This window comes from Dermacentor albipictus, chromosome 1 (genome assembly GCF_038994185.2).
Source record: "Dermacentor albipictus isolate Rhodes 1998 colony chromosome 1, USDA_Dalb.pri_finalv2, whole genome shotgun sequence".
Classification (NCBI taxonomy): Eukaryota; Metazoa; Arthropoda; class Arachnida; order Ixodida; family Ixodidae; genus Dermacentor; species Dermacentor albipictus.
In genome coordinates, this window is record NC_091821.1 from 199,940,580 (window position 1) to 199,967,256 (window position 26,677).

The 26,677-nt window shown below is 49.1% G+C and overlaps 1 protein-coding gene across 1 annotated transcript in view; it reads right to left on the reverse strand.

The window, feature by feature from the left end:
• Positions 1-12,509: 12,509 nt before the first annotated feature.
• The window catches only part of LOC135903139 (iroquois-class homeodomain protein IRX-6-like), a 211,886-nt gene continuing 197,718 nt past the window's right edge, over positions 12,510-26,677 (reverse strand). Inside the window, exons 5-7 of the mRNA XM_065433537.2 lie at positions 26,286-26,505; positions 18,495-19,283; positions 12,510-16,752 (exon numbers count right to left, since the gene is read on the reverse strand). Coding sequence (XP_065289609.1) covers positions 16,526-16,752; positions 18,495-19,283; positions 26,286-26,505 — 1,236 coding nt within the window. The 3' untranslated portion in view covers positions 12,510-16,525. The remainder of the gene's footprint in view (positions 16,753-18,494; positions 19,284-26,285; positions 26,506-26,677) is intronic.

Below are 26,677 nucleotides of genomic sequence, written 5' to 3' on the forward strand. Positions count from 1 at the left end.
TTCAATGGAGCGAGATTTTAAAGAAATTTGAATGGTGTTGTTGTTACTGTAGAAAATCGTATCCATGGCCAGGCGCAGCGGTAGCTCAGTGGCAATGGTACTGCGCTGCTGAGCTCGAGATCCCGGGTTCTGTCCCGCTCGCAGCGGCAGCATTCTGATAGGGGCAGAATGCAAAAACGCTCGTCTATACCGGGCATTGGGTGCACGACACAGAGCCACCATGGGTAAAAATTCATCCGCAGTCCCATACTACAGCGTGCCTCATAATGAAATCGTGGTTTTGGCACATGAATCCTTAGAATTTTGTTTTAATATCTGTTTGCCCGGGCAGTCGCTTTCTTGCTCTTCTTCTCCTGCTTCTGCTTGTAGCGCGGGAACTTGGTCTACTTGCTCGCTGCAATGAATTAGAACATGTGAATTCAGCGGAATATGCCAACTCGCGACTGCGCTCCCTTGGCTGTATGAATTATACCTGGACAGGGAATCATGAACAGGGGCCGCGCAACGTAAAACTATTCCATCTGATCTTATTCCAAATTCCTGACGTCAATTTGCAATACCGCCGATGCAAATATCGGGCGGGGACCCCAAACCGCTGAGTGAGAAATGCGGGAGAGCCGACTCCGGTGCTCGCCAATGCCTTTGCTCTGTGCCCTTAATATGCAGCGAAGCTAGCTCGCAGCGCGCCGCCGTGCTCTCTGCCTCCGCTCATCAACCCCCTGTACCCCCAACAGGCCTGTGCTGGGGTTTCTTCCTTCCTCGAGGATGGTAGCCCAAATATGGAGCGCCACATGTTGCCGAATTGAACAAATAAAATTAAATCCTGTGGTTTTACGTGCCAAAACCACGATTTGATTATGAGGCGCACCTTAGTGAGGGACTCCGAATTAACCTTCGCCACACAGGGTTCTTTAACGTGCCCCTAATGTACGCCACTGCGCGGGTATTATAGCATTTCATCCCCATCGAAATGTGGCCGCTGCGGCTGGCATTCGATCCCGTGCCCACGGGCTTAGTAGCGCAACGGCATAGAAGCTACGCCGTCATCTGCGGGTGAAATCGAACAGCAAGCCGCCAGCTTGAAATTCGGCTCTTATGTGATCGAAGGGACCCGCGTACGTAGCAGACGACGAGAGAAGAAAGAAGATGCGTACTGTCGGATTGTAGAAACGTGCTGTGTTTTGCGCGGTTTTTTTTATAAGTGTGGCAAACACAAATAGATCGCTCCCATCTAATACAACCTTGGCTTGACTCGGTTTGAAAACACCGCAGCAATCTGAAGGTGCATGAATTACCAAACTAGCATCTTTATTGAAGCCGCGGACATTGCTCAGGATGGTGCTGTCAGCGAGCCTTCCATCGCTCTTTCGCAAAAAGAACTATCATACTTAGGGCACGTGCGCGGGAAAGGGTGCGCCCACTCACGTTGTTTCACAGTCGGCGCATATTCGCGCTCCTGTTATCAGGATTTGGCCGTATCATTACAAAATCCACGGGTGCATATATGCGTTACTCGCGGGAAATAAAAAAAAGTAGTTGGAAGTCGGCGCTTGTGTTCGTCGTTTCCTGTCCTTCTCCCGGTGTGCGCTATAAGTGATAGTTGAATTGAACGCCAACTAGCCCGGCCTGAAACCTTGTTGACTTGATCGCTTGTTACGCTACGCATTTGTCGCGATATATGCTGTTGTGTTTCAGTCGTGGTTTGAGAGTGCCGCTAGCGCAGATCGGTTTTTCTATGTTTTGTTGAACTTAAAGGTGAGTTCTGGCCACGCATGTGGTAGGGGTTAAGCTAATTTGATGGTGTATCAGTGACGTGATGGAGTGTTGTGCTCTCAGGTTCCTGTCTGGGTATGACAAACGGAGCGAAAAATGTCCTCTCTTCGTCCCCCGCCAAGCCAAGAATGTTTCAACCAATGGAGAGCGAATGTTGCTATAAGAGGACGAGACCTTTATCAGGGAAGAAGAGAGTCTGTGCGCGTCAGCTTGCGCAGCACTTATTTTTCGACAAGTGTTGCTTCGAATACACTATTCCGATACTTTCGTGGAAAGAGCGCAAAGATTAGCTTACTGCAAGCAAATATACTGCATTATTATGTATGCATGCGAATGCGGCAGCTTTGCCGACAAGAAAGGAGCGCTGCACAGAAGGCGTCCTGAGAAAAGGAAAAGTGAGCGAAACCCTTCGGAAGTTAAACGCCCGCTTGGCTGTGTATTTCGTAAACTATGGTAACGTCTCTGGGTTTCTAAATCAAACCACGCACGAGAGGGGTGAAACAATGCGTACGCCTCGTACCCGTCTACTCCCACAAGTTTATGTTCTCGTATACCCAGTGGGACTAACAATATATAGCAGCACAGTTGTTCGCCTACCGCTCTGTAAATCGACGTCCTCTTGTCGTTCTATTGAAAATGTGCCACAAAGCAAACCGGGTAAGCTCAGGTCCCTTAACTACTGAGCGATGTGAATCATTTCCATGCAGAGAAAAGAGCATACTGTATCTAAGAAACAGAGTGCAGTTGAAGGTTTGGTTTTCGTTCATAGCGTTTTCGTAGCCCCATTTGTTATCTCTTTTAATTTATGCTCCCTGCGATGATAACAATTAACAGTTTTTTTTTCAAATAAACTTTGTGGCATGATAAGCGCGCGCAAATTCAAGAAGACACCTGGCTGCCTAGATATCTGCGATGGTTTGTTTGCTACTAATAGTGTGAACAGGCCTTAGGGAGGAGATCGTATTCATATGAGTAGCTTACGCCGATTGGAATGTAACGATTTTGCGCCATAAACATTTAGCAAGAGTGATGGTGGCAAGCGAGCGTCAGCACGTGAGCACCTGTAGCGGAGGTGAGGCATGTGACAAATATTTTTAAACACTGGTAGGCGGCAAGTTGCATGAAGACGAGACGTTCATTTGAGGGATCGCCAGCCGTTTGTGCGCAGGCGCGAGTAAGAGCGAGGGCGAGAGAGAAAATGTGGGGGCTTTTGCTGCTTGAATATATCACTCTTCCTAAGCACCATACGAAGGAGGTTCCTTAGCGCGTGTTATGCGTTTGTCCCTAGGCGCGCCGGCATTGCGGAGTGGGGTCCAGTTAGTTTACGCTCGGACGCTGGCTTCCGGCGCAGTAAAATAAATGAAGCAGCGGGCACTGACGCCCCATTTGGCAACCGTTGTGTCGGACACACTGTCTCGCACCTGCGGCACTCGTGCTCAGTCAGTCGTGGGGGATCATAGCTTTCTCGCGCCTTACGGCGATGTACCTCGAAAATAACTTCACAAATGTTTCCGTAGGAGCAGTAGATATCGCAGTAGAGCCTGGGCCGCATATATCGAAAATCTAGAACGCAGAGCGCCTTAGCAACTGCCGTTGAACGCAAGTGGCTGAGAGGTCGTCGGTGACGCTCGACGCTCTTGCAACCGCTATGAGAATACCTCACGCTACCCTAATGCCTCATGCGCTAACCTAACCTAATCAAACCTAACTTAACGTTAACCTGACCTAACGTTAACCTAAGCAAACGTGGCCGAGGCAAAAAAAGACAATAATTGTCACGGCGTAACCGCTGTGGGAATACGCCGTGCCACTCTGGCGCCTTTTACGCTAAGCATACCTAAGGTAACCTAAACCTAACCTAACCTAACGTGGCCGAGACGCAAAGCCAATAATCCTCATGGCGTAACATCGGGCAGTGGCGCTCAACCGTGGTTGCTAAAGCGCTGCGCGTTTATTTCACTCAAAGGGGACCACTCAAAAATGCTTCTGAAAAGTCGTGGACAGCAACATACGAAAAGCGTATACCAAGAGCGAAGATACTGCATCAGAAGAGCAGGCCGGGCCTCTACGACGGCCCTTACTGCACCCCTAGAAAAATCAGTGATGTTTTTTTTTTTTTTTTAAGGTAGAGCGTCGTAAGGGACAAGAAAGGTTTAATCCGGCACGACTGAGTCAGCACCAGTTCCGAAGGCGCGAGAAACTCTGTCCGACGTAGCTTCATACACAGCAACACAAGCAAAGAAACTTCGCCGCAGTGCCTCGGCAAGGCAGATATTCAAGGACCAAAAGCCCCCAGATTTTCTCTCTCGCACCCGCTTGTACTCGCGCCTGCGCACAAACGGCTGGCGATCCCTCAAATGAACGTCTAGTGGCATACAGCGCAAGTAGTGTATACACTCGAATCGCAAGCGTCTGTAGCGGAAGCTGGAGCAGACCACAGAACAAAACGAATGAGGGTGAGAGTTAAGCGCGGCGACTACAGGTGGCGACACAGCAACGAAAGAAACGAGCCAAATCTAGCGGCTGGGGTGCGGTACTTAAGAGTACCCATAAATGCAAAAAGCTAAGGCCGCGTTGGTATGGTTCGCTCTACGGTCCGTCAAAAAGGAAACATTGTTATCAGATCAGTTGGCTCTCTTGTACATTTTACTTCGTGCACCAAAGCTTTCCTTAACAGCCCAATCAAACTCTCTCGTCATTTAGGTGGTCCCTTTTGTTTGCTTTGAAAGCAAATAAATAGCATTATTTTCCTGACAGGCTTTTCTTATCTAATTGGCTGATAAGGGACGATGAGCGTGCAGAAAGGGAGAGGGTTTTCGTGGGTCCGAGCTAGCGCAGCCAGGTTGATGAGGGCGGTGCCAGCGTGCGCGATTGGTCCCCTTCGCCTTGCTCAGCTTGCGGTGGCTGATCGAAAATCGCAGCGCGTGCAACGGAAGGTTAAAAATGCCGCTAAAACGGGTCTTCAGTGAAGAAGACTTGGCACAGCGATGTCGTATACTTGCCAAAAGTGTTCGAAAACTTTGTACTGCCACGAAAAAATTGTTAATATACGCTGAGAAATCTATTCTGCCCGGGAACTCCCAGCTGCCAGTGCCAGATCTATCGGTGGACAGATGTCTAGGACATATGCTGCAAGGAAGCTCCGCCTACTTGCACGCCAATGCACTACATCAGAGTGGAGTGAACCACATTTTATGCACGCCCGTTTATACAACCTGGATCCAACCTTAAGCCTCCGAATTCCACCAAGACTTCCCCGAAGAGACGCAACCCTTTTGTGTAGGCTATGGTTGGGCGTTGCGATTACCAACGCCTACGCGTTGCGCGTATAGGGATGGCCGACACCGCAGCATGTGGCGATTGCGCCGACGCGGAAACGATTCGTCATTATCTTTGCCAGTGCCCGCAGCACAATGTGCAGAGACAATAACTTTCCGTCATGAGGAACCAATCGGACGAACAGCCTCTGTCGGAAGGAAGAATTCTGAAACATCGACACGACTTAACGTCGCATCAAATGGACGTGTAAGCGCTACTACGCTTCTTGAGATCTACCGGCCTGTGTGAACAGCTGTGATTGGAACACCTTGGTCCCTATAACGTAAAAGTATTTCAATCTGCTTTTATTCCAATCTCCTGACGTCAAATTTACGTAACCATGACGCAAGCATCAGGCGGTGACCCGCAGCGTTGTTTGAAAAGCCCAATGAAACGCTCTCCTCGTTTATAGGAGGTCACTTTTTTGTTTTCAAAGCGGATAGAATTGCCTACATTGAGCAGATTTCTTTATCGAATTGGCTCAAAAAAGGCAAGGAGGACGCTCAAGTGGAGAGGGTTCGATGGGGCCGAGCTAGAACAGTGAAAGTAGATAACCGGCTGAAGAGGGAGGTGCCGGCGTCTGTGATTGATCCGCTTCCCCTTACTTAGCTTGCGGTGGATGGTCGAAAATAGCGGCGGCGTGCAACAAAACGTTAAAAGTGCCTCCAGAACGGGTCTTCAGCAAAGGATAGTTGGCAAAGTGATGTCGCATACGTGCCGAAAGGGTTCGATAACGTTCGCATACGTGCCACGGAAAAATATTTATTATACGCAAATAAATTCATACTTCGCGGCCGCTCCAAGTAGCTAGTGCCAGAGCAATCGGTGGGCAGCCATCTTCTATTCCTTTAGGAACGGGGCAGCCTACGGCTATTCAGAAAAAAATTGAGTTTTGTGCGCCATATGAAGGCATGTTTTACGCGTACACGTCACTTTGACGTTATAAGGTTTCGCGGCTTTGTGACGTCGCGTGAAAGACAGGCGAAGTGGGCGCAGCCCGGAAACATTTGACCAATGGCAGAGTATTATAGCTAAAAAGGCATCGAATGAGAAATAAGTATTTTTCTTTCGTTCGGTCTAATGTGCATAATCAGTGTGCACACATTATAGCAGATGGGGCGTTTTCACGGTTTTCGTGATGTCACGTGAGAGAAAGGCGAAATGTAGGAGGCCCGAAAATTTTTTGACCAATCATGGAGAGCTGATTGCAGAATTGGAATAGAAAAATTCGGAATAGCTTTACGTTATAGCGGCGCCCCTTTTCGGTTACACGTTCCCTTTTTTTTGTTTCTTTTTTTTCTCCTCTCGGTCTTCGTCGTCTTTACGACCCCTAAATCCCCCACACCAGTGTAGGGCAGTAAACCGGAAACTCGCATCTGGTTAACCTCCCTGCGTTTCCTCTCCTTCTCTCTATTTATCTATCTCTTATTCCTCTCGGAACTGCCCCCCCCCCCCTATCCCTGCCCCACTAGTCACCGGCTATTTAAAAAAAAAAATTTTTTTTCCGTAATGCATCCTTAATGCATATACGTCACTTTGACGTGGTCAATTTTCGAGGTTGTGGGACGTGGCGTGACAGACAGGCAAAGTGTGCGCAGCACGAAATATTTTGATCAGCAGCCTAGTATTATATGGGTGAAAACTTCGTAGAACGAATATGATTATATTGCTTTTGTTCGGCCTAGTGATGCATATTCAGTGTGTACACATCATATCAGATGGGGAGTTTTCGCTGTTTTCATGACGTCGTGTTACAGAAGTGGGGGTGGCCCGAAGCTTTTTTGACCAATTATGGAGGGCTAGTGGCAAAATGGAATAAAAACAGACTGGATTAGCTCTACGTTACAGCACCCCAGAGCCCTGAAAAGAACTGTAGCGCAACTCGCACAACATGGCGAGTTTGGCTCATTCAAGTCGGAGCGCGTCGAATTTTGTACAGTCATGCTGACTGTACAGCAAAGCGCCTTTTTCGCGTGTAAGAAATCCCGTGACAGAAAGAGTAAAGTGGCAAAGGCACTCAAAAGTGAAGCTTGATGATCTGCTTAGCGAAGCCTCAGTGCGTCTTTTGTAACGTTTACTACTCGATATTCCTTAAGAGCACAGTAAGTGTTGCTGCAGATATTCAATTGCATGGTATTTTGTCTATTTCTATATTTATCTTTCTTTCTCTCTGCCTGTATGTGTGTGTGTGGGAGGGGGGGGGGGCGTCCTTGCTTGCCTGCATTTCAATTAAGTTACTGTGCCTCATTCTTTATATGGCATCGACTACCACAAACTTCTGTTTATGACCATTTGAAACATCATCAGACTTCAACGATTCCTTCGGCTCTGAATTTATTTAGTCCGACAGCAGCAAGCTCTCGTAGCGGACACTGCCACCTTCTCAACAACAGTTCAGATCTCATCGATGGGTGCTTCTGAGTGTTTCGCAAACTTCGTTGTTTTGCTTAAAGGAAGTCAGCTTGGTGCAACTAAACAGTACAGTAATATACGAAATACAGAAATCTTACACTACCGCAAAAGTTCGTCATGAAACCATATTCGAAGGGATCGTAAGTGAGCGCAACGTTACAGGCAACGTTACTGCTAATGTCATGGCTCGCGCAGCGCGCCAAAATTATGTATTATCGTTATTACCTCTAACGGCGAGCTTCGTTTCTTAAAACTCTGTAGTGAAATTTTCAGAGGAGCATTGTTCATAAATTGCGCGGAAAGCCCTTCAGGGTCCATACCCACAAAGCTCTTACACTAGAATGGTTGGTAATAGCATTTTCCAGCCAATCGTGGCATATTATTAGCGAAGGCGATCAGCAAATGACAAAGAGCCTTCACGATCTGAAAGCTTTGTGAATTCGGCCCTAGAGACCGCGTTCACAAAACAGCTCTTACGCTATAGAATTGTTCATAAGAGCAACTTCTAACCAATGCTGATGCCGGACGTAAGATATAATTAGCGAAGGCAGCCGACCAATGGCCTATATCGTGGGGTCTGCGTGTCTCACAGGAGTACCGGCCACCGATGGTTCGAGCTTAGCGAGCCACAGGGCCGCGCCAGCCGTCAGCCTCTAGCGCCGCTACCCGCGAGCTCAGGCCACAAGGGGCTACCGAGCGACGCAAGCAAGAACACAGTATCGCCCCCTGAGTTAGCGGAAACCGTTTATTGTATCCGGCGGCACCCGACACTGCAGAACGCCCGCTCCCGCGGTACGGCGAGGAACCAAAGGAGGTCCCGTACCAAGGGCGAAAATTAGCCACGGGCGCCTATAGCCCGTCCGTCGCTGCGAGAGCACAGACTCAAGCTGGGACCCGCCGCTAGGAAAAGTCCCGGCGGCGTAGTGGCGCTAGAGGCTGAAGGCTGACGCTGCCCTGTGGCTCGCTAAGCTCTAAGCCGTGGTGGTCGGTACTCCTGTGAGGCACGCAGACGCCACCATATCACTTCTGAACGAAAAGCTTTGTGAATTCGGCCCTGGTTTATTGAGAGGCACTATCATGAAAATCCTCATACCGATGTAAACCCGCCTCACTGTTGAAATAATTCATAAACCTTCGCATTGACACACTCTATACTACATGCTTCTTGTACAAGTTAGGAAAGACTGACGGCACGACGTGCTCATGCGAGATATGGGGCGATATAGAGTACCTTCTATTGCAGCCCAAAAGATACGATACTTACCGTTAGATGCTTTCAGTGAATCACATTTTCTGTATCAGAAGGCGTAACGTGTCCTGAGAGTAGCGCGAGAGTGGATGTAACGCGTTTCGGTTATTCGTGCACTTAGAAGTCATCGTATGTGAGTTCTGTGAGATTTTTTTTTCTGCTTCTTCTGTAATCTCGCAATTTTTCTCGGCATTCACTATTGTTCTCGTGTGGCCATGGCGCTTGCGCGCGTGTCCACAAGTGTTGTTTTTAGAATGTGGCACAGCACCACCACCGTATCTCACGACACACGCACACACACACGCACACACACACACACACACACACGTACGCTCGCACGCACGCACATACACACACACATACACACACACACACGCGCGCGCGCGCGCAGATCTATACAAAATTATGCATGCTTTGTACAGATTTACCGTTTGTACCAAGTTCTTTGTATATCTGTAGAATGTATGTAAACAGTTTCTTCTACTCTAATAAATTGTGAAAGCTTTTGATTATTTCTATGAGGTTTTCTGTTAGGGCGCAGCTCTGAGGCGCCCGTTCCTGTGGCAAGCGGCGGCGGCGTAGGCGGCGTAACCGCGCGAACGCGCACAGCGAAAGATGAAAGAGCGAACGCAGAGCGGGTAGATGGAAGACGCGAGCCGCGAACGGCGGCGTCCAATGAAAGCGGTCCCTTAAGTGAAGTGTGCGCGGGAAACTGATGTTATGCGGTCTCGCCCGACCGCTCGTTTCGTACCATCATCTGCTCGCGACAGCTTTTGCTCGCGCTTGTTTGGTTTGCTTGGTTTGGTATAGTTTACGTTTGTTTCAATTGTCAAGGTTTGAGACTTTTGTAATCCGATTATATGCGTGACTGCAGTTGTTTAGTACATTCTGGAAGACATGCGTTCACCAGCGATTGTACCCCTGTTTTCAAGTTCATTCCATTGGAACCTTTGACGAGTCGTGTATAAAAGCCGGCGCGCTTTACCCAAATATCTGGGCCCACATTCACAAAACGCTCTTAAGCTAAAAACGTTCGTGCCAGCCAATAATGATGTAGGATAGCGAAGGCAATTAGCCAATGAAAAACAGCCCTTCCGAACAAGCAGCCTTGTGAATTCGGCCCCAGATTTCTGACGATCGCTGACTCTGATCGCCGCTATCATTGTGCGTGAGTGTTACTTATTTTTCTGGGAACAAGTTCGCCCAATAAAGAAATAAATTTGTAACGCACAGTTTCGGCATTGTGTCGCTCTCCATTGTCACTACTACGTGACAATATAATCATAATAGAAAATAGTGTCGGCCAGTTGTTTCTGAACAATGAGCCACCCAATCGGTGGAAGTGGTTCGTTTGCTGCAGCTGTTAAACTAGCTGCCCCAGCAGAGGCTCAGTACCGGCGCCGAGAGGACCCTGTCGTTCAAAATAAAATTCTTTGCCACAATATATTGCGATTTCAAAACACCTAAACAGCTGCGCTCAAAATTCACATTAGTAAGTATCGTAATCGTCGGTGAATTTTTTAATACTGTTCTCTAATTTGTTTTTGTTTATGTGTGTGTGTATTTAGCTACGATTTTAGGATAGCGGGCTCTTCAGTAGGCCAAACGTCCCATTCAGTCGCGGTTAATAAAGAACCAACAACAAAATTATCACATGTGGCCTGTGTCCCATGGACACAGTCGCAGCAGATGGCGAACATCCACTGGGTTCAGATGCGGGGGCAGAGCACTTGGGCACTCCACAGGGTCTTCACGTGCTAGGCCGAGGCCCAAGTTACGGAAACGGTAAGGGCCGTCCCAGCCCTTAGTGTCCAGAGAGAGGCACTTAGGCACTTTAGTGCACAGACACACATTGGAAAGAGTTTTGAGGACAGTGTTGGTGAGAGCGCTTTTATGTCGATTCTTTTTACCACCAGCCATAGTGTTGAAGGCAGCTACGTATTCAAGTGTGTCTAGCGGTTTATGAAATAGGAGATCCCTTCAACGCATTCAGAAATCTGTGCAACCTACTGGCTTGACGGCCGGCGCGTTTTGTAAAAAGCCTGGCCTAAGGAAGATCGAAGCTTCAGCTTATTTTATCCAATTCATGCACAGCAACTAGATGTTTATTTTCTAATAAAGTCTCATCTTTAATTATCATTTTTCGCAGCTATGTTCTCACTGGTTCGAAATTCCTTTGCCATAAGACTTGATCGTGTGTCACGTGAAAGTAAACGGAATGGCCGGCTATGCTAAAATATTAGAAATATAAAGAAAACAACGAGAAAAAGAAAGACAACGAGGTGTCGAAACGGTCAAATCCAGTATATTAACTAAAAATAACACTAAATGAAATAAAACAGAAATAGAAAGAAATGCATCGCATAGACATGCAAGACGCTATAGGCTTCAACCTCCTCACACACTTTCCAGAGATTTTCTTGTGTGCCTTGCTTCCGAACAGGTGGTAGGACAACTGCCTTCTTTGTGTTGGTTAGAGTAATCATCTCATAACTTCAAATGTTTAAAGAAGCGCGTGCCCTGAAGGAAACGATCAGCACCTACATCGCCTAATTAGCTACCAATGTGAAGGGATCATTAAGTTCCCTTTCTGATGAGATTTGTGTAAACAGATGTCGATGCCTGTAGGCGGCGCCTGCTACCCGTGTTCTCCGACTGTTAAAAATGCACACAAATGCAGCAAATGTTTCAGTCATATGGCATAAGCTTAACCCATGCATCGCGGTCGTCCAGTGACTATATAGTGTTTGAATGCACTGCTGAGCTCGAGGTCGCGGGTTCGAGCCTGGCGGCCGCATTTCGATGGAGGCGCAATGCCAAAACGCCCGTGTATACCGTGCCTAAGAACGCCACGTGTTCTAAATGAAAACGCAGTTCCGCGCTACGGCGTGGCTATAGTCGTATCGTGGTTCTGACACGTAAAACCCCAGAATTTAATTTGTTTAATGTGGCTACATCCACAGTGGATACCATTCTTACTTAATTTAATTTTTCTTTTATTCACAAACCTCTCAGTGCACGTGACGCAGCACAAAAAACATGCCGTACGAAAGGAAGCGCACTTATGGCGTAAACACTCACGAAGCGACAAATACGAAGACGAATTCTTGTTTATGCTGACTTCGTGTCTGAATTTATGCCGGTAGAACAGCGCAACCAGCAACAAACGAAACGCCATAACCTGATCGCAAGGGCAGTTTGCGCAGTGCGATGTTCCGCTGAGATGTAGTTCTTTCAAGCGTAGTTTGGGGTCATTTCTTGGGTGCACAGGCTCCTCACGTGTTCATGAAAACCTCCTGGAGCACGCACGCCATATCATGGCGCATAACCCACCGAAGGTTGGCACTCGAATTGAAGTTACAGCTCTGCTACGTTTCCGTACATTAGCCGTGCCGTAATATGGTAACCCCACTGCCTTGTGTCTATTGCATTTTTCCGGATGCAAAGATTTACCGCAATAAAACTCTTGCGATTTGGTCAGACGTGTCGTCTCCAGAAGTATACGGTGCGGTGCCCCTCCCGTCGATGTGTTTCTTCGTCCGGGTTTTTTTCTCGCCGTATTCCTTGCTCCAGCGCTCAATGCTATAGGTCACTCGCTTTTCGGTGCCGTAGTGCGGCACGGCTAAAATTCGTTTCATTCGTTGGTGAACTTTTTTTTTTCAGGGAGCGATGACGCCATGTGTCCGCAAAGAATGAATGACCCAGAAAGGGCAGTTGAAAATTTTTTTCTTTGTTTTTCCACATGTCTTGTTTTATTTCCATTTCTGCCACATATTTACAAATGTCGTATAGCACGAAACAATATCTACAAGAAAGCGGCCACCACCGCAACACGAGCTCACCGGCAGGGGCACGCGCCGCCTGCGTGCCCCGTTGTCGAGGGGGTGGGCACGCGGGACCTTGCCGACGGGTCGAGGGGTGCCTTCACAAGCCGCGTACACTGTCGCGTTTGATCACACTTATGTACAAATACACTTATACATACGCAGTAAACACATGTCAACTGGAGGAGAGGAACGTATACAAGGTAGAACGTAGAAACGAGTGCGCGCCACACATATTTGCCATGGTCGCCGCTGCTGGTCGCTATTGCTCCGGCCCACCGCCTGCGCGTCTCTGGGAATGGAAGACTTCCACTTAAATATCTCCTTTCTCTCTCTGCTGGAGTTCAAACAATGTACAGACCTTCTAAACAGGGTGGACAGCCTCCTCCCCGCCGCTATAGTTTGTCCTAACGATTCGCTACATGATGTATTTACACTGTACCGCGAGAAGAAGAAAGAGAATTTATTAAATACGCCCTCCCATACACTCGGGCCGGAACCACACAACGATTCTAGTCCGTTTGCATTCTAGACCGGCTTTCTTTACCATTCGTCATAGGCTTGGGTGGCAACGCCCTTACACCGCCAGGATCATCGCCGACGGCGCTGTGGATCGGCGCTCGGGATGACGAGAATGGAGCAGAAGCGAGCAAACAGAACTGTTGCATTGAAGCGGACTTGGTATTTCGCGTCATCATATATTTTCTCAGGACGAACTGGTGACAAAAAATAGACAGATATTTTCTGTACGTGCTTTCCGCGTTATCATTCTTAGTTCTTATGAATATCACGAGGAAGAAAGAAAGAAAGAAAGAAAGAAAGAAAAAAAGAAAGAAAGAAAAAGAAAGAAAGAAAGAAAGAAAGAAAGAAAGAAAGAAAGAAAGAAAGAAAGAAAGAAAGAAAGAAAGAGACATAGGGGACAAAGAATCTCTACCCATCGCGGGCTTTGCTTTTCTCCAGTGGAGAAGTGCACCTTCGAATCACATTTTTCTAGAGTAATTGCACACTGCGCAAGCTCTACCAACATAGCCGAAGTTAATCGACAATCGAAGTACACTCTGCAACGAAGGCTGCAGTCGTGTGAGCATTTATTCCGTTCTTCGTCGTCCGTGCCTCTGCATTCGCCAGTTTCATCACCGACGCAAGCGCGAAAACGAACAATACAGTTGTGAACATGACCCACTGGGTCCAGTTTGATGTCTGCAGGTTATACATGGGAAGAGGGGGGGGTCGTGTTTTTGGGCGTGAAAGCATGACAATTTACATAAACTTTGTCCCAAGAGCGCATATTTACCTGACGGCAGAGATTCATCGCGTAGCCGCCAAGAAAAAAAATCACCATTGTGTCCCAGCCATTTAAAATGAGATATGAACCGGGGAAGCTCCACTAAGATCGCCTTTCTTTCCTTGACCGCAATCATTTCACAGAATTTGCAGCAACTACAAACAAACTAGACAGACGTTTTGCAAACGTAATTAACACATTAAGCTGCTAATACGAAGGTGTGTATCTGCTTCTATTTAGTAGTTGTCCAATAAGGATTTCATAGGCTGTCAGCTTATACGGTGTTTCTTTTCTTGTTTTTTTTTTCTTCTGCATTTTTTGCAATCATGTTAACTACGAGCAGAATCTGTTCAAGGACGTCATTTAGCCAGGGGATATTAGCGACCTGAACATGTTTAGCTATCGTTTCAAAACGAAACTATTCACATACACAAATAAACGAAATCCGTTTAATAAGCACACCCTCAATTTTTTTCGCCTTACGCAGAGTATAAACATGGGAGGCAGGCAATATAAGAGATGTGACACTGCTTGTGTGGTATGCTTGGGTATTGTGTGCGTCCCAAGGAGATTCACCACCACAGAAACACAATTCCACCCAGGATTATCCGACCACAACATCGTACTGAGATTCCATGAATACAGTAAACCTGGTCGAATACACGAGATATAAGTTATAATTGTTCAAGAATTTCTGCCATACTTGTAGATGTCGCTAAACACCGCCACATGCGCGTTTATCCCAGCGGTATACATAAATTTTGTCTCGCTGTGCATAGCTTGGAAAGAGTGGGCATTTACTGTTTCTGTAATTTTCCTCTCTCTTTGTTAAAAGATGCGATTCCGATAAGAGATATAAAAAGGTGCTGCTACACGTATTTTGCTTTCAACTGCTAAATAATGCCAACAGAAGAATACCTTAATTAGTACGACACTAATGTTGGGGTTTGCCATGTCTCTCCTTATTGAAACAAAATAAAACTGTATAAGCTCCGTAACTTCAACAGTTCATATAGTGTATGTTTTCTTCTCTCTCCCCCAAATCCTTTAATCCGCCGCGGTGGCTTAGCGGCTATGGCGTTGTGCTGCTAAGCACGAGGTCGCGGTATCAAATCCGGGCCGCGGCGGCCGCATATCGATGGGGGCGAAATGCAAAAAAACGCCTGTGTCCTGTGCACTGGGGGCACGCTAAAGATCACCTGGTGGTTAAAATTAATCCGGAGTCCCCCCACTACAGCGTGCCTCAAAATCAAATCGTGGTTTTGGGGCGTAAAGCCCTCTGAATTCAATTCAATTCCCTATTGTTCAATATCTAGCCGTTACAAACCTCTCTATCCCCTTCAACACGACAACCCTCATACCAGATGCCAGCGCCCAGCTAGGGAGTTACGGTCAATCCTTCTTTCTCTTCCTCACTAAACAACCAATATTCAATTAATTTCACTCAACGAAAATGAGAAACAGCACACTTGCCACGTAGAATCAACGTGGTATTTCTTTTCTTTGCGAAGGCCACTAATGTCTGCTTCAGATCTCGCACTAAACTTCGCAAGATAAAAACAAGCCCACTTCCTGCAACACAGATTACAGCCTTCGTGTATTGTTCTCGCGTTATATCTGTCGTCACGTCATGTATCCACCTCCTCCTTGCTAGGAAAACAACGGTTGATTGAACTAGTGTCTTGCACAAAATAAATTAATTGGCACAGCTACTAAAACACTTTACACTGAAAATAAACAAGAATAGCAGATTCACGTTTCATTTCCTTCGTGGTAAAAGCAAATTGTCCGACCTTTACTACAGTAAAAGGAGAGTGACTGTGCCATGAAGCATGGCGCTTGGGAAGTTTCTCAAAATAAAAAAAGGGAAACACACACACACACACGCGCACAACAACCTTCAATTGTTTTAAAGGATTCTTCTCTATAACATTAAAAATTGAAATTACACGCGAAATGCTGTTTATGAACAACTTTACCCAAGCACTGGCTTGCCAATGCAGACGTAAGTAAACACGTGCTTGTATGCTCCTACGTCGACCTGTAAAAACAATGCAAACCTAATGTCTTAATTAAGAATTCCACCTTTAACCCCTGGCTTAAATAAGCGGCGACAGCACACACTTCCTTCTTGCATATCACGCATTCACGCACAGCTTTTCATATAAGACCACCCTCCCTGGATATTATCTTTCTTCTCGACAAAGATAAACTATGAGAAACTGCGGCAAGGACCTTGGCCATCACTGAGGTCATTTTCCTGCCTGCCACACACCGCGATCTGTTTCCTTCGAGCCACCCTGAGACATCAGTCCGTAGCCAGGAGGCGCTGAATTATTTGTGTAAATGCTGTCTCAGTGCAACCGAGAATTTATACCACCGTGCGAACCGAGAAAGATAAAGCGACATGTCACCGGCGAAAGCAGTTCCGACGGCATTCTGATGCACTGCCGTCATCTACACCGTATGAAAAGTGACACTCTCGTCCGAATGGCGATGGACAAGTGTACGACAGTGGGAGGTGGTCGCGCCGGCGCTCGTCCTCGACGCCAAGGTCGACGCTCCCCCGTGGGTGCGGAGGGGAGGGAAGGGGGCGACATCTTCTTGGGGCCGAAGCCCCCGGAGTCCACTTTCACACACGGCTCGTGCCAGCGCGATCACAGCTCAGGGCAGCCCGTCGGCCATGGCGCCGGGCACCGCGGCCGCGGGGCCGTAGTGCTGCGGCGGCGCGAACTCGTCCTCCGAGGACGACGAGCGGGAAGAGGAAGAGGCTCCGTCGGCGCAGGGACTTCCGGCAGCGGCGGCCATGATGGCGGCGGGTGCCGATGACGCGTAGCCCCCAGCGGCCCGGTAGATGGGGCCTCCGGCGCACGACGACGACGACTTGTCAACTGGAACACGGAAAAGGTGGAGACGAATTAGGGACATGATTAAAGGCAAAAAGCGCGCCGCCGGCGCGCGGGGAAACCTGATGAGGCGAGGCGGGCCCAGCCGGGCCCCCCATTTCTTCCGGTCTTTTCCTGACAATCGATGGAAATGAAGAGCCCCAGAGACGAAAAGGTGGGTGTCGCTGCAAACCAATCCGTCTGTCCTGGAATAATTTTTATGCCGTCCGGAATTCAATCTGCATTAATTGAGGAGGGACCTCCTCGCTCTCCTCCGGAACTCGCGCTGAGCGCCGTCCCGTTTATATTAAAAAATATTTGCCGCGGCTGGTTTTGCGGTCGCGGGCTCTCCCCTCCTGGCGGTTGGTGTTTGGGGGAGGTCTGATCGGGGCCGCTTTTCTCGACGGGGATGCTTTCGCGGCTCTCGCTGCCTGCCTTCGCGCTCGCTGCTTGACCGAGGCTGGTGGACGCCACGCGCTCCATTCCCCTCTAACCTCGGCGCGCCGAGCGAGCGCAGCTGCTTTTGCGGCGGCATCAAACGGAACTGCTTGTGCCGAGCTGCTCATTGCCCTGCTTAGGTGGTTCTCGCTCCGGTTTCGCTTGCTTTCTTTCTTTTTGAGAAACGCATTCCGTCTCGGCGTCGGTCTTTGTCTTTTGCCCGTGGCAGTGCCGCTGGCATTGGTTCATTTGTCAAACGACGATAGATGCTAGCATTAAGCGTTTTCAATAAACTGAGAACGTTCTTTTTTTTTTCTCCCTCGTGTTGGTGTCGCTCTCATACTGCAAGCAACGCAATACCTCGGGATTGTCTTTCAGGATAGGTTAGGTTAGGTTAGGTTGAATTCATTGCCTGAAAATAAAAATAAATAGCAGTGCTTCACCACAATTTCGTTTCATGGTTTTCGCGTTTCATTTTCGAATGCGGAAAAATCAGGAAGGGTGACTTCTTTTATGTACATAGAGTTAGGTTTAAGAGAACGTACACATGCTTAGCAGGGAAGTATGTCTGCCTTAACAAGAACGAATGGTCTAAAGAGCGAGTTTCAGATGTGAGCACACGCAGACGTACCCACCGCGCCAACTTATGGCTATCGAGGCCAGTGTATTTCAGAAGTTGCAGCAATGCCCGCGTCGCTTTCGTGGTCTCACGGGACGCATGAGACCACTTCTCTAGAATCGGCGAAAATTGCCTACAGCCCAGTCAGTTTAGCACATTCCGAAGAAGGTCGCACTTCTTCGAACAAGAACGAAACCTGTTCGACTGTCTCCTCGCAGCTATAGCAGTTGCACATAAGTATGTCTGTATTCCAATGAGGAATAGTTAAGCTTTCGTAAAAGCCACCCCTAGCCAGAGGCGGCACAGTGATGCTTCATTGCAGTGGGAAAGGTGCCACGCGTGGTGAAGCCGTTTAAATATAGAGGCTCAAGTAATTTTTGTGGTATAGGCAATTCACGAATAGACGGACCGTAAGATTGGCTTTTATTCTTAGCTTGATACATGTAAAGTGGAAGCTATTTTCACGTTAGTACTTTCAGACAGTGTATGTCTCAGGCATCTGCATAACCTTTCTGGCGAGAAAAAAATACGACCTTACGTAAGGATTCAAAATAGACGAGGGGCAGACGCGGCTAAGTCATAACATCAGCGGAAAGGGAATCAACGCATAGCAATGATTCCGGAGAATGACTCGATTAAGCTGCTTCTGGCGTGAAACAGTGTGAAGTTCCAACGCACTGCGCCTACTCACCTCCCATGTGCGAATGCGGCGCAGAGGCCGACGCCTGGCCCAGGTAGAGGTGCGAGGCAGAGCTCTGGCCTTGGAAGTACCCGCCGGAGCCCAGGTGGAAAGGAAGCGAGGACGATCCAGTGGCGCCCATCTTGGCGTTGGGGGGCGTCTGTGGCGGCGTGTCCGTCTGTGGCGCGGCTCCTCCGGGACTGAATCCATTGCTGCCGTAACTGGCGAAATGAGCCGCCGCAGCTGCCGCCGCTGCTGAAGTGGGCGTGTTCCCACCGCCGGCCCGATGGTGGTATCCCCCGGAAAACCAGCCCAGTACCGAGCCGTGGCTGGCGGCGCCTCCTGCAGTATCCTTGGGCTGCCCACCACTGGCCGGAGGACCCTGCGTTTGGCCCGAGCACGGCAGCGGTGGAGGGGGACTCTTGCTTGTCGCGGTGTCAGCCAGCGACCAGATCTTGGGCTTGTTGTGCGCGCTGTCGGCGCCCGACGAGTCGTCCGCGGCGTTCGGCGACGACTTGGACATAAGAGATTCTAGGCCCTGGAGGTCTGGCGACGGGCTGTCGGAGGATGCAGCCGGTGTGTATCCTGTGAGTGAGTTTGGTGGCGCCAGAGACATGATGCCGTTGAGGATTGGGGACCGAGACGTGCCTCCGAGGGCGTACGGGTTCGCCGAGTGGCCATAGCTGTGCCGCTGCTGGTGGAGATCTGAGCCAGCGTTGGCCCGGTGTGGCTGGGAAGACTGCATCTCGGCCGCCTCGTGGTCCACCTCCCCCGATGTCTGGGGTGGTCGTAACGTACTTTCTGGAAAGCCCAAACAAGTACCACGCTATAGCGTTTAGACTGCGTAAACTCATCAAAACACGGTCTCGTTATTCTCACCAAGCTTTTTAGCGATGGGAACGTGTACTGATAACTTTATCGGGACAGTCAAGTTTTTTGCTACTTTTATACTAGCAAAATACGTCGCCTCTACGCTAAAAAAAATATGATACTATTCACTAACAAGAACTCATGCGCTGTCAGGATACCGTCACGGGTGATGAAGACGGCGTTTGCTGGGCTTTCTCGCCTGGCTTTCCGAGCGATAAAATTTGTTGGTGCCTAAAAAGAACTCATGCGATTGTGCGTTGCTCGCTTGTTTTTTCGAAGAGGAAGCAACGATGTGGCATTTATATGAAGCCGTAGACTGAAGACGACAGTCGCATGTGCGGTGGTATTGTAGTTGCAGTGTTGACTGCTAAGTTGGAGCCGCTGGCTGACGTTTTGTCGGTGTGCGGAGTGTCCGCGACGTCACATTTCTCCCATTTCATGAGTCAAATTCATAAGAAAGTTGTTGAGCCAGACGCAGTTTACCGCAGCATTCTAATGACACGATGTTGCAAGGAAAGGCAATTATGGCGTACAAACGCCAAAGAAACCGCTTCGAAAACTTCACGAAGTATGTTTAAAAATTATTGGTTTGAATGAAAACACAATGCCGGTATAGCACGAATAGTGAAAGAGAGAGCTGACCTGGTATGCTGCGTCCTGCTTTTTCAGTCAAAAGTGGCACGTACACAACTATACGGCGGGTGTTCTAAACTGTCCAGATTATTCTTCTCGTATTTTTTTTCTTCTAAGCCACAGGAACGCCGTCTTATTTATCCACGAAAGTGGTAAAGATCCACTCTTCCATGAAAGGAAATGAGATTTTGATTTGTGCTTTTTGGTTCATTTTAGATCTGTGTACATGAAACAGCGCAAGATGTTGATGGAAAAGACGAGTTTAGTATGTAGTCATCGCTCTGCCTGTGTGCAGCTCCATTTTTCCGCCATTACACGCTGCTTCAACTATAAAGGCCGAAGGGAAACGAGAACTGACGATAACGCCAGCATATATGGGCACCGTCCTTTTTTCAATCTAGATATATTAAATTATCTCTGAACACCGCATACAACCAACCAAGCATGCCTTATTTTCACGGAGCATCGCTTTGTCCGCGATGATTTTGTCCGCTGATCATACTTCATGGTTTTTGATATACGGCACATGTATGATATTGCGCATGGAAAAGATTGTGCGCAGATTGTGAAAATATGTGCGCAAACGGGGGAAGGATGGAGGAAAAGAGACCCCCCCCCCCCCCCCTTTGTCTGCGTACCACAATACTCTGCGTATTGTGCGTACTCTGTATTGTGCGTACCACAATACAGCTTTTCTATACTCAATATAATACATGTGCCATGGCTTCTGTATAGCCCATCCTCGTCGCCCCTTCCCCACTGCTGAGTGGGTCAGAACTTTGCTTCAGACCGACCTCTCAGCTTTTCTACCATAATAAACCTCTCTCTCTCTCTATCCTCGTCGAATGTCCACAATTTGACCAGCACCTAAAGGTACTTCGTGTGTTTAAGTGCTGATGGCCTTCGTGGGTCGCCTTGGCGTCTTAGGCACGTCTTATAGGTAAGAAAATGTTTGGACCATGGCCCTGCCTTCATAAACCACCGCGTGACTTTTGCTGTGGACATTGATCTGATTAGTTTCCAGCGAAAAATAACGCTATACAATTCGTGAGCACATTTTTTTTTCATTCTAATGTAATGCCATGATGGCTTCTCGCATCAGTGACTTTTGTGCGCTTTACTGCGAATTTAACTGTTAAAGCATGACTGAGCGCTGCTCATGTTTATTATAGGTCATACGCCGGTCTCCATTACGTATGAGATGAGCATGTTTTTAGCTTTCGGCTATGTTCATAGTAAATGGCTTTATTGTTAGAGCGAGGATTCCTTTCCTTCTGATTGAGCCAGTATGAAATGCTTTTATTGATTTGTTCTTTCGATAGTTCTCTCTTGATAAGCGCTTTAATTTTTTATTAGGAATAGTGGACTCATATGCAGCCAAATTTCCCATTTTGTTGCTATTAATAGCAACAAAGAAAATTATGTCCACGGTCGGAGCTGCTATATATATATATATATATATATATATATATATATATATATATATATATATATATATATATATATATATATAGCAGGAGATCGCGGACTACAACAAACCTCCTTGTTCATGCCAAGAAAACAACAGCGCGGAACAGGTAATAGTGGCATCACCGGCAGCGGTGCCGTTTCGCGAAAGGACCTCTGGGGACCCACTGCATTTGCTGAAGCCCTCGTCCACGGAGCCTGCAGCGGATACCCAGCGGGGCCATCAGTGCCGTATAAATCTCGATCCGACACCCTCAGACTATATCCCGCGCTGGCGAGTTTACGTGCTTGCGCTGGTCGTTCGATGGACGGTGGGGCAGAGGGGAGGAGTGGGGCGAACGAGCGCCACTACGCTCTCCCACTTGACAAAACGGGAGCCTAAATACAGCATTATCCCTGCGCGCGTCCCCTCGCTGGTCTGCACACTGCAGCCGCGCTGGTTTTGGTGCGCCTCTTTTCGGGCCACCACATTGGCAACATCTGCCGACAGGTCCTGCGCCGGGCTCGAGTCCTCTCCGGGGCGGAGCAGGGTGGCTTCCGAATTCCTTGCCGGCTCGGAGTTAAAAGCTTGCTCGCTCCTGAGTTCACCTTTAATTTGCGCGGGGGGACGGCGGCCCATCTCGAGAGGCCCCAATTTCGGCGGTGGCCGGCTCGTTTGATAGATGAAGCTAAGAGGGTCGGCTGGGGGACTCCCGGGGAGCGCTTTGTTTGCGCACGCCGCTCGCTTCCCGGGAGAGACGACTGCGCGTCGCGGGCACACTGCGCTCCAAACGCCGCGCAACGGCGAGATGGTGTCGCGATAGCGGGAAGCGAGCCTTCCATTGAGAATATCACCGTTTATTTAGTTTTGATAGGGAGCGGCAACCCTTCGCGAACGAGCTCAGCGGGGGGAGGCCCGCGCGCGAGGAGAACATTATGATGTGTTTACTAGGTGTGTTTTGTTGCGCGCGTGCCTGCGTCACGCTGCTCGCCTTTCCGTCGGCCCAGTGCACGCCTGTTTGTTGTGCTCCCGATGGTGCTTATTTATGGCTCCGTCGCTTAAGCGAGTCCTATATGGAGAAGGAGGAAGAGAGAAAGGGGGGGGGGGGGACGTGCGTCGCGTGCTGCTGCCTGGATGGCGCTCTTGCGCGCGCGCGCGACGCGGCCACGGGTGTCGCTCGCGTCAAAACCACCTGGCTGCTGCGTTGGTGCAGGCAGTTCGGTCGTCGCGGCGAGGCCTCCGCGTCTGACTCAGCGCCTTTGTTTCGAATCAGGTAGACGAGCCAGTGACGACCATGCACAATCTTCGCTTTAGAGGTGGAATCCGACAGCAGCTCTGAACAACGTGCAAGCCTAGTTGGCATCACATCTATTTGGGAAGTTTGAAGGAGGGGGGAGCTGTGACAGCAAATAGCAAGCAATTTGTTTTGTAGGAAAGAGAACGAAATGTTCATCCGGCTGGAGAGTAGCACAAAGATACAAAGAAACCCGTACGGGTTTCACAGCAAGCTTCGCAGTTAAACTAAAATTCTTCCTGGTCCGGGGATCGAAACCTATACCAGCGTCTTTCTGAGGCGTAACCAGGAGGATAGCAGATTTCTGAACGAGGCCGAATTAATCGACGGTTCGAATGGTAGCATCCTCGCGCTTGCAGTTGACCCTCCCTTTCATGAAACATACTGTACCTTGCGGATTGCCGCAGAAATTACTTGCCTATTTGCTTGTACCATTTAAAGATTAATGAAAAGGACTATCCTAGAGAAAATGTAAACGAAAGGATTTTTAGCATTTTTTGAAATTATTTTCACAGGAAGAACGGAGCTCCTGATGTGATGAGCATTCGTCTGGAAATTCCAAGCAACCCCGGGAACGGCGCCACCAAGCATCGAGCGCTTTTGTTCCCTTATTTGCTTGTTCCGTGTACACGAAGACGTACAACATTCCGGGTGACAAATCCCGGCAGCCCAAAGGCCCAAGTGACGGGGCTCGGTGAGAAAGACCGCAGAAGTCAAAATAGCTAAGCGACGCTCATCTCGGATCGGATGTTCTTCCCTCCCTTTCATCCCTCGGCGGGTGCACGTGGTGTATGGCCCGCGCAGACGTACGGTCCATGGCCCTCCATCATTGTGGCCCCTGCACACGATCGGCTACCTCGCTTTTTTGTTTCCTTTCTCTTTTTGCTGCTGCTCGGCTCTTGCCATGTCCACTGCGGCAGCCTCGCGTGTTTTAGTACCGAAAGGATTGCGTGTCCGTCTGAGGGCGAGTTGCTTGTTTTATTTAGGCCATTTCGCTTCCTGGCTGTCTTTTTGGCTAATGAATTTGACAGCCACGCCCAGGGCGTCCATTTCGGTAGCGGAGGTAACTGCTGATATCGGGTCGCAAGGCTTGCTTCGCCCCCCTCTCTTCATTTCCCCCACAGCTCGTGATTCGCTGACACAGCCGTGGCTACTGTCGCCTCGAGGATCGCGATAACGGCGTGGCCGCGGATTTGGTGCGTGCTGGTATGGAGCCGGGAGAAAGAAAACTCGGGGATGAATCTGCCGCGCCAAACACACAAAAGCGTGTCTATCGGCCTGCGCAGCGTGTTGCTCGCATATGCATAATTTCGCACGGACAATCGGAACCGGTTTGGCAGCTCCGTGGCCGGTCCGAACGTTTCTCAGGCTTCCTTCAGCCGCAATCAGTGTCTGGGCGACTGTGGGATATCTTATTGGACCCAGCAGCGCTCCGCGTCCGGCGCAGCCGCCCGCAAACCTACCCGTGATGCAACTTGGCGGGTATCGTGACGGCCACGCTCCGGCCAACGACGGGCGCGCTACAAACTGCAACATGGGCTGATTAGGGCCAGCGCCACTGCTCCCGCACAATCGGTCTACGGTGCGACCATGCACGCTTCCGCCGCCTTGGAATGCAAGCGCACAGAGGGTACTCGAAATGCGTTGCCGATTAAATGCCTCGCACACGGGCACAGATAGCTCTGGCCCGAGCGACTCACTCGCCAGGGCTCCCCCGGTGCTACTGCCATCCCCGCGCAAATGCGTGCGGGTCACTGCGTGATAAAGGCGCCTTTTCACGGGAGGGATGATCCCTCAGCGGTGGCCACTGCCTGCCGCGCTGGCCTCCTCTCCGGCGTAGGTTGAATAATTTCACGGGCGCACGGCCCGATAAGGGTCGCTCTCCGCCCCTCCTCCGAATGCCCGCGCAGCCCTGCACTGGCGCCTGTACGAACGCGCAAGTGCGTCCTACACGTGAGAGGTGTTGGCGCAGATTAAGAGGAAAAGCAGGATTGTGTGGTATTGCCTTCGGCGTGGCTTCGGTCGCGAATCATTTCTAATCACGAACGAAGCAAGGGCGCAGATGCACAAGAGAAGAAACGCCGCGCGCCGCCTCGCCTATATGCCTGCGTGTAACGCCGTGTGGCAAGCACCGAAGGTTTACGGGCTTTGTGAGCTAATGAGGTGGCGGCGAGGAGACAGCTGACAGCGCGACCCGAATGGGCGGCGCTGCGGCGAATGAGATGGGCAGGAATGTTCCCGTGGCACTGTCTGCTAGCGCCGTGTTCTATCGGCAATCGAACTGAGCGCTACAGCTTTTCTGTAATTTTTAGCTAGGAAAATTCTGTTAAGAGTGGGGTGAGCCCTCAATGTTAATGAAATAATGCCCTATGAAACCAACATGATAGATGACGCTGCGATCGAACCACCAGCGGGTTTGATGTATTTGGGAATAAACGACCCAAACATGCGATCGTACTTGGTAAAGATTATTTTCCTCCGACTCTGTTATTTTCGCATCACTCGTGCCATCGAGTTGCCGATCCTGGCGATAGCCAGGTAGCTGCTCCGTGCGAGTCAAAAACTAACAGTTAATAAGAAGAAATATCGGACAATTTAATGGATCGTTACAAAATACGGCTCCAGGAAGAGTTTGCAAAATCGTTTACTCAGCAAGAACGCCACTCTGAACACTGAGAGATCAAAGTAACTAAAACATTAATTGCAAAGAATAAAATTAAATTATGGGGTTTTACGTGCCAAAACCACTTTCTGCCAGAACCACAGAGGACTCCGGAAATTTCGACCACCTGGGGTTCTCTAACGTGCGCCTAAATCTAAGCACACGGGTGTTTTCGTATTTCGCCCCCATCGAAAAGCAGCCGCCGTGGCCGGGATTCGATCCCGCGACCTCGTGCTCAGCAGCCCAACACCATAGCCACTGAGCAACCACGACGGGTTACTTGCAAAGAAGCTCTTACGCTAGAATTATTCGTAAGTGCAAATGCCTGGCAATCCTTATGCTGGACATACATAATACGGTCGAATAATGGCAAACAGCCTTTACGAAGGCAACGCTTCCTGAAATCGTCCCCTGTTACTCTCACTTTCGTTCATTGCGTCCTCTGTGACACACCCCTCGATAGCCACTTGTGCTGCTGAGTCTTGCTCCTTAACGATCACTAACGAAGTTGACAAACACGAATCACTTTTCATTAGCACGTTTCGGTTGCTACGATACCACTAACAAAGACACTCTGGGCATTTAATTTAACGTCTGTGGGAGCGTATTTTTTCTACAAAAACGAACTACCAGTTTGGCAGTGCCTTGTATTCGATGTATACCACGAAAGCTTGGGTAATTTGTTCAATATAGCCGATTGGTTTGTCTTCTTTGGACATAGAGGGTTATTTCATAGGTTTATGTGCCATGGAAAAAAATTCGACGTATTCGAATTCGGCAGGCACAGGTTGGACTATATTTCTTAAACAGAATGTGAACATCAGGTCCCTGAAACTTGGTGGACGCATGAGACGAGAAGGGGTATATAAACAGAGAACATTGAACGGCAAAACTCACCCCGGGAACGCTGCAGTGCCGACAAGCTGCAGTAGGACCTGGTCGAATCGCTGCGACGCATGGGGTCTTGGACGCTGGCTGTGCGCTCGTCAAGGGTGTCCTCATCGTCCTTCTTGTCCTCGGCGCCCGAGTCATCGGCGTCGGCTTTGTTGCGCGGCTCCCAAGTCATCTTATTCTCCTTCTTGAGCCGGCGTCGCGCGTTTGCAAACCACGTGGACACCTGCGGTCAAATAGCGCAATACGTTTGTCAAAAGCTCCTTTCATCAATTTTTTTTAACGAATTTGCTTTGTATTACCAATATTCTTCCAGTCTTTCATTTCCCCTTACCCTTCCCCCAGTGCAGCGTAGCGAACCAGAAGTTTTCCGGTTAACCTTCCTGATTTTCCGACCC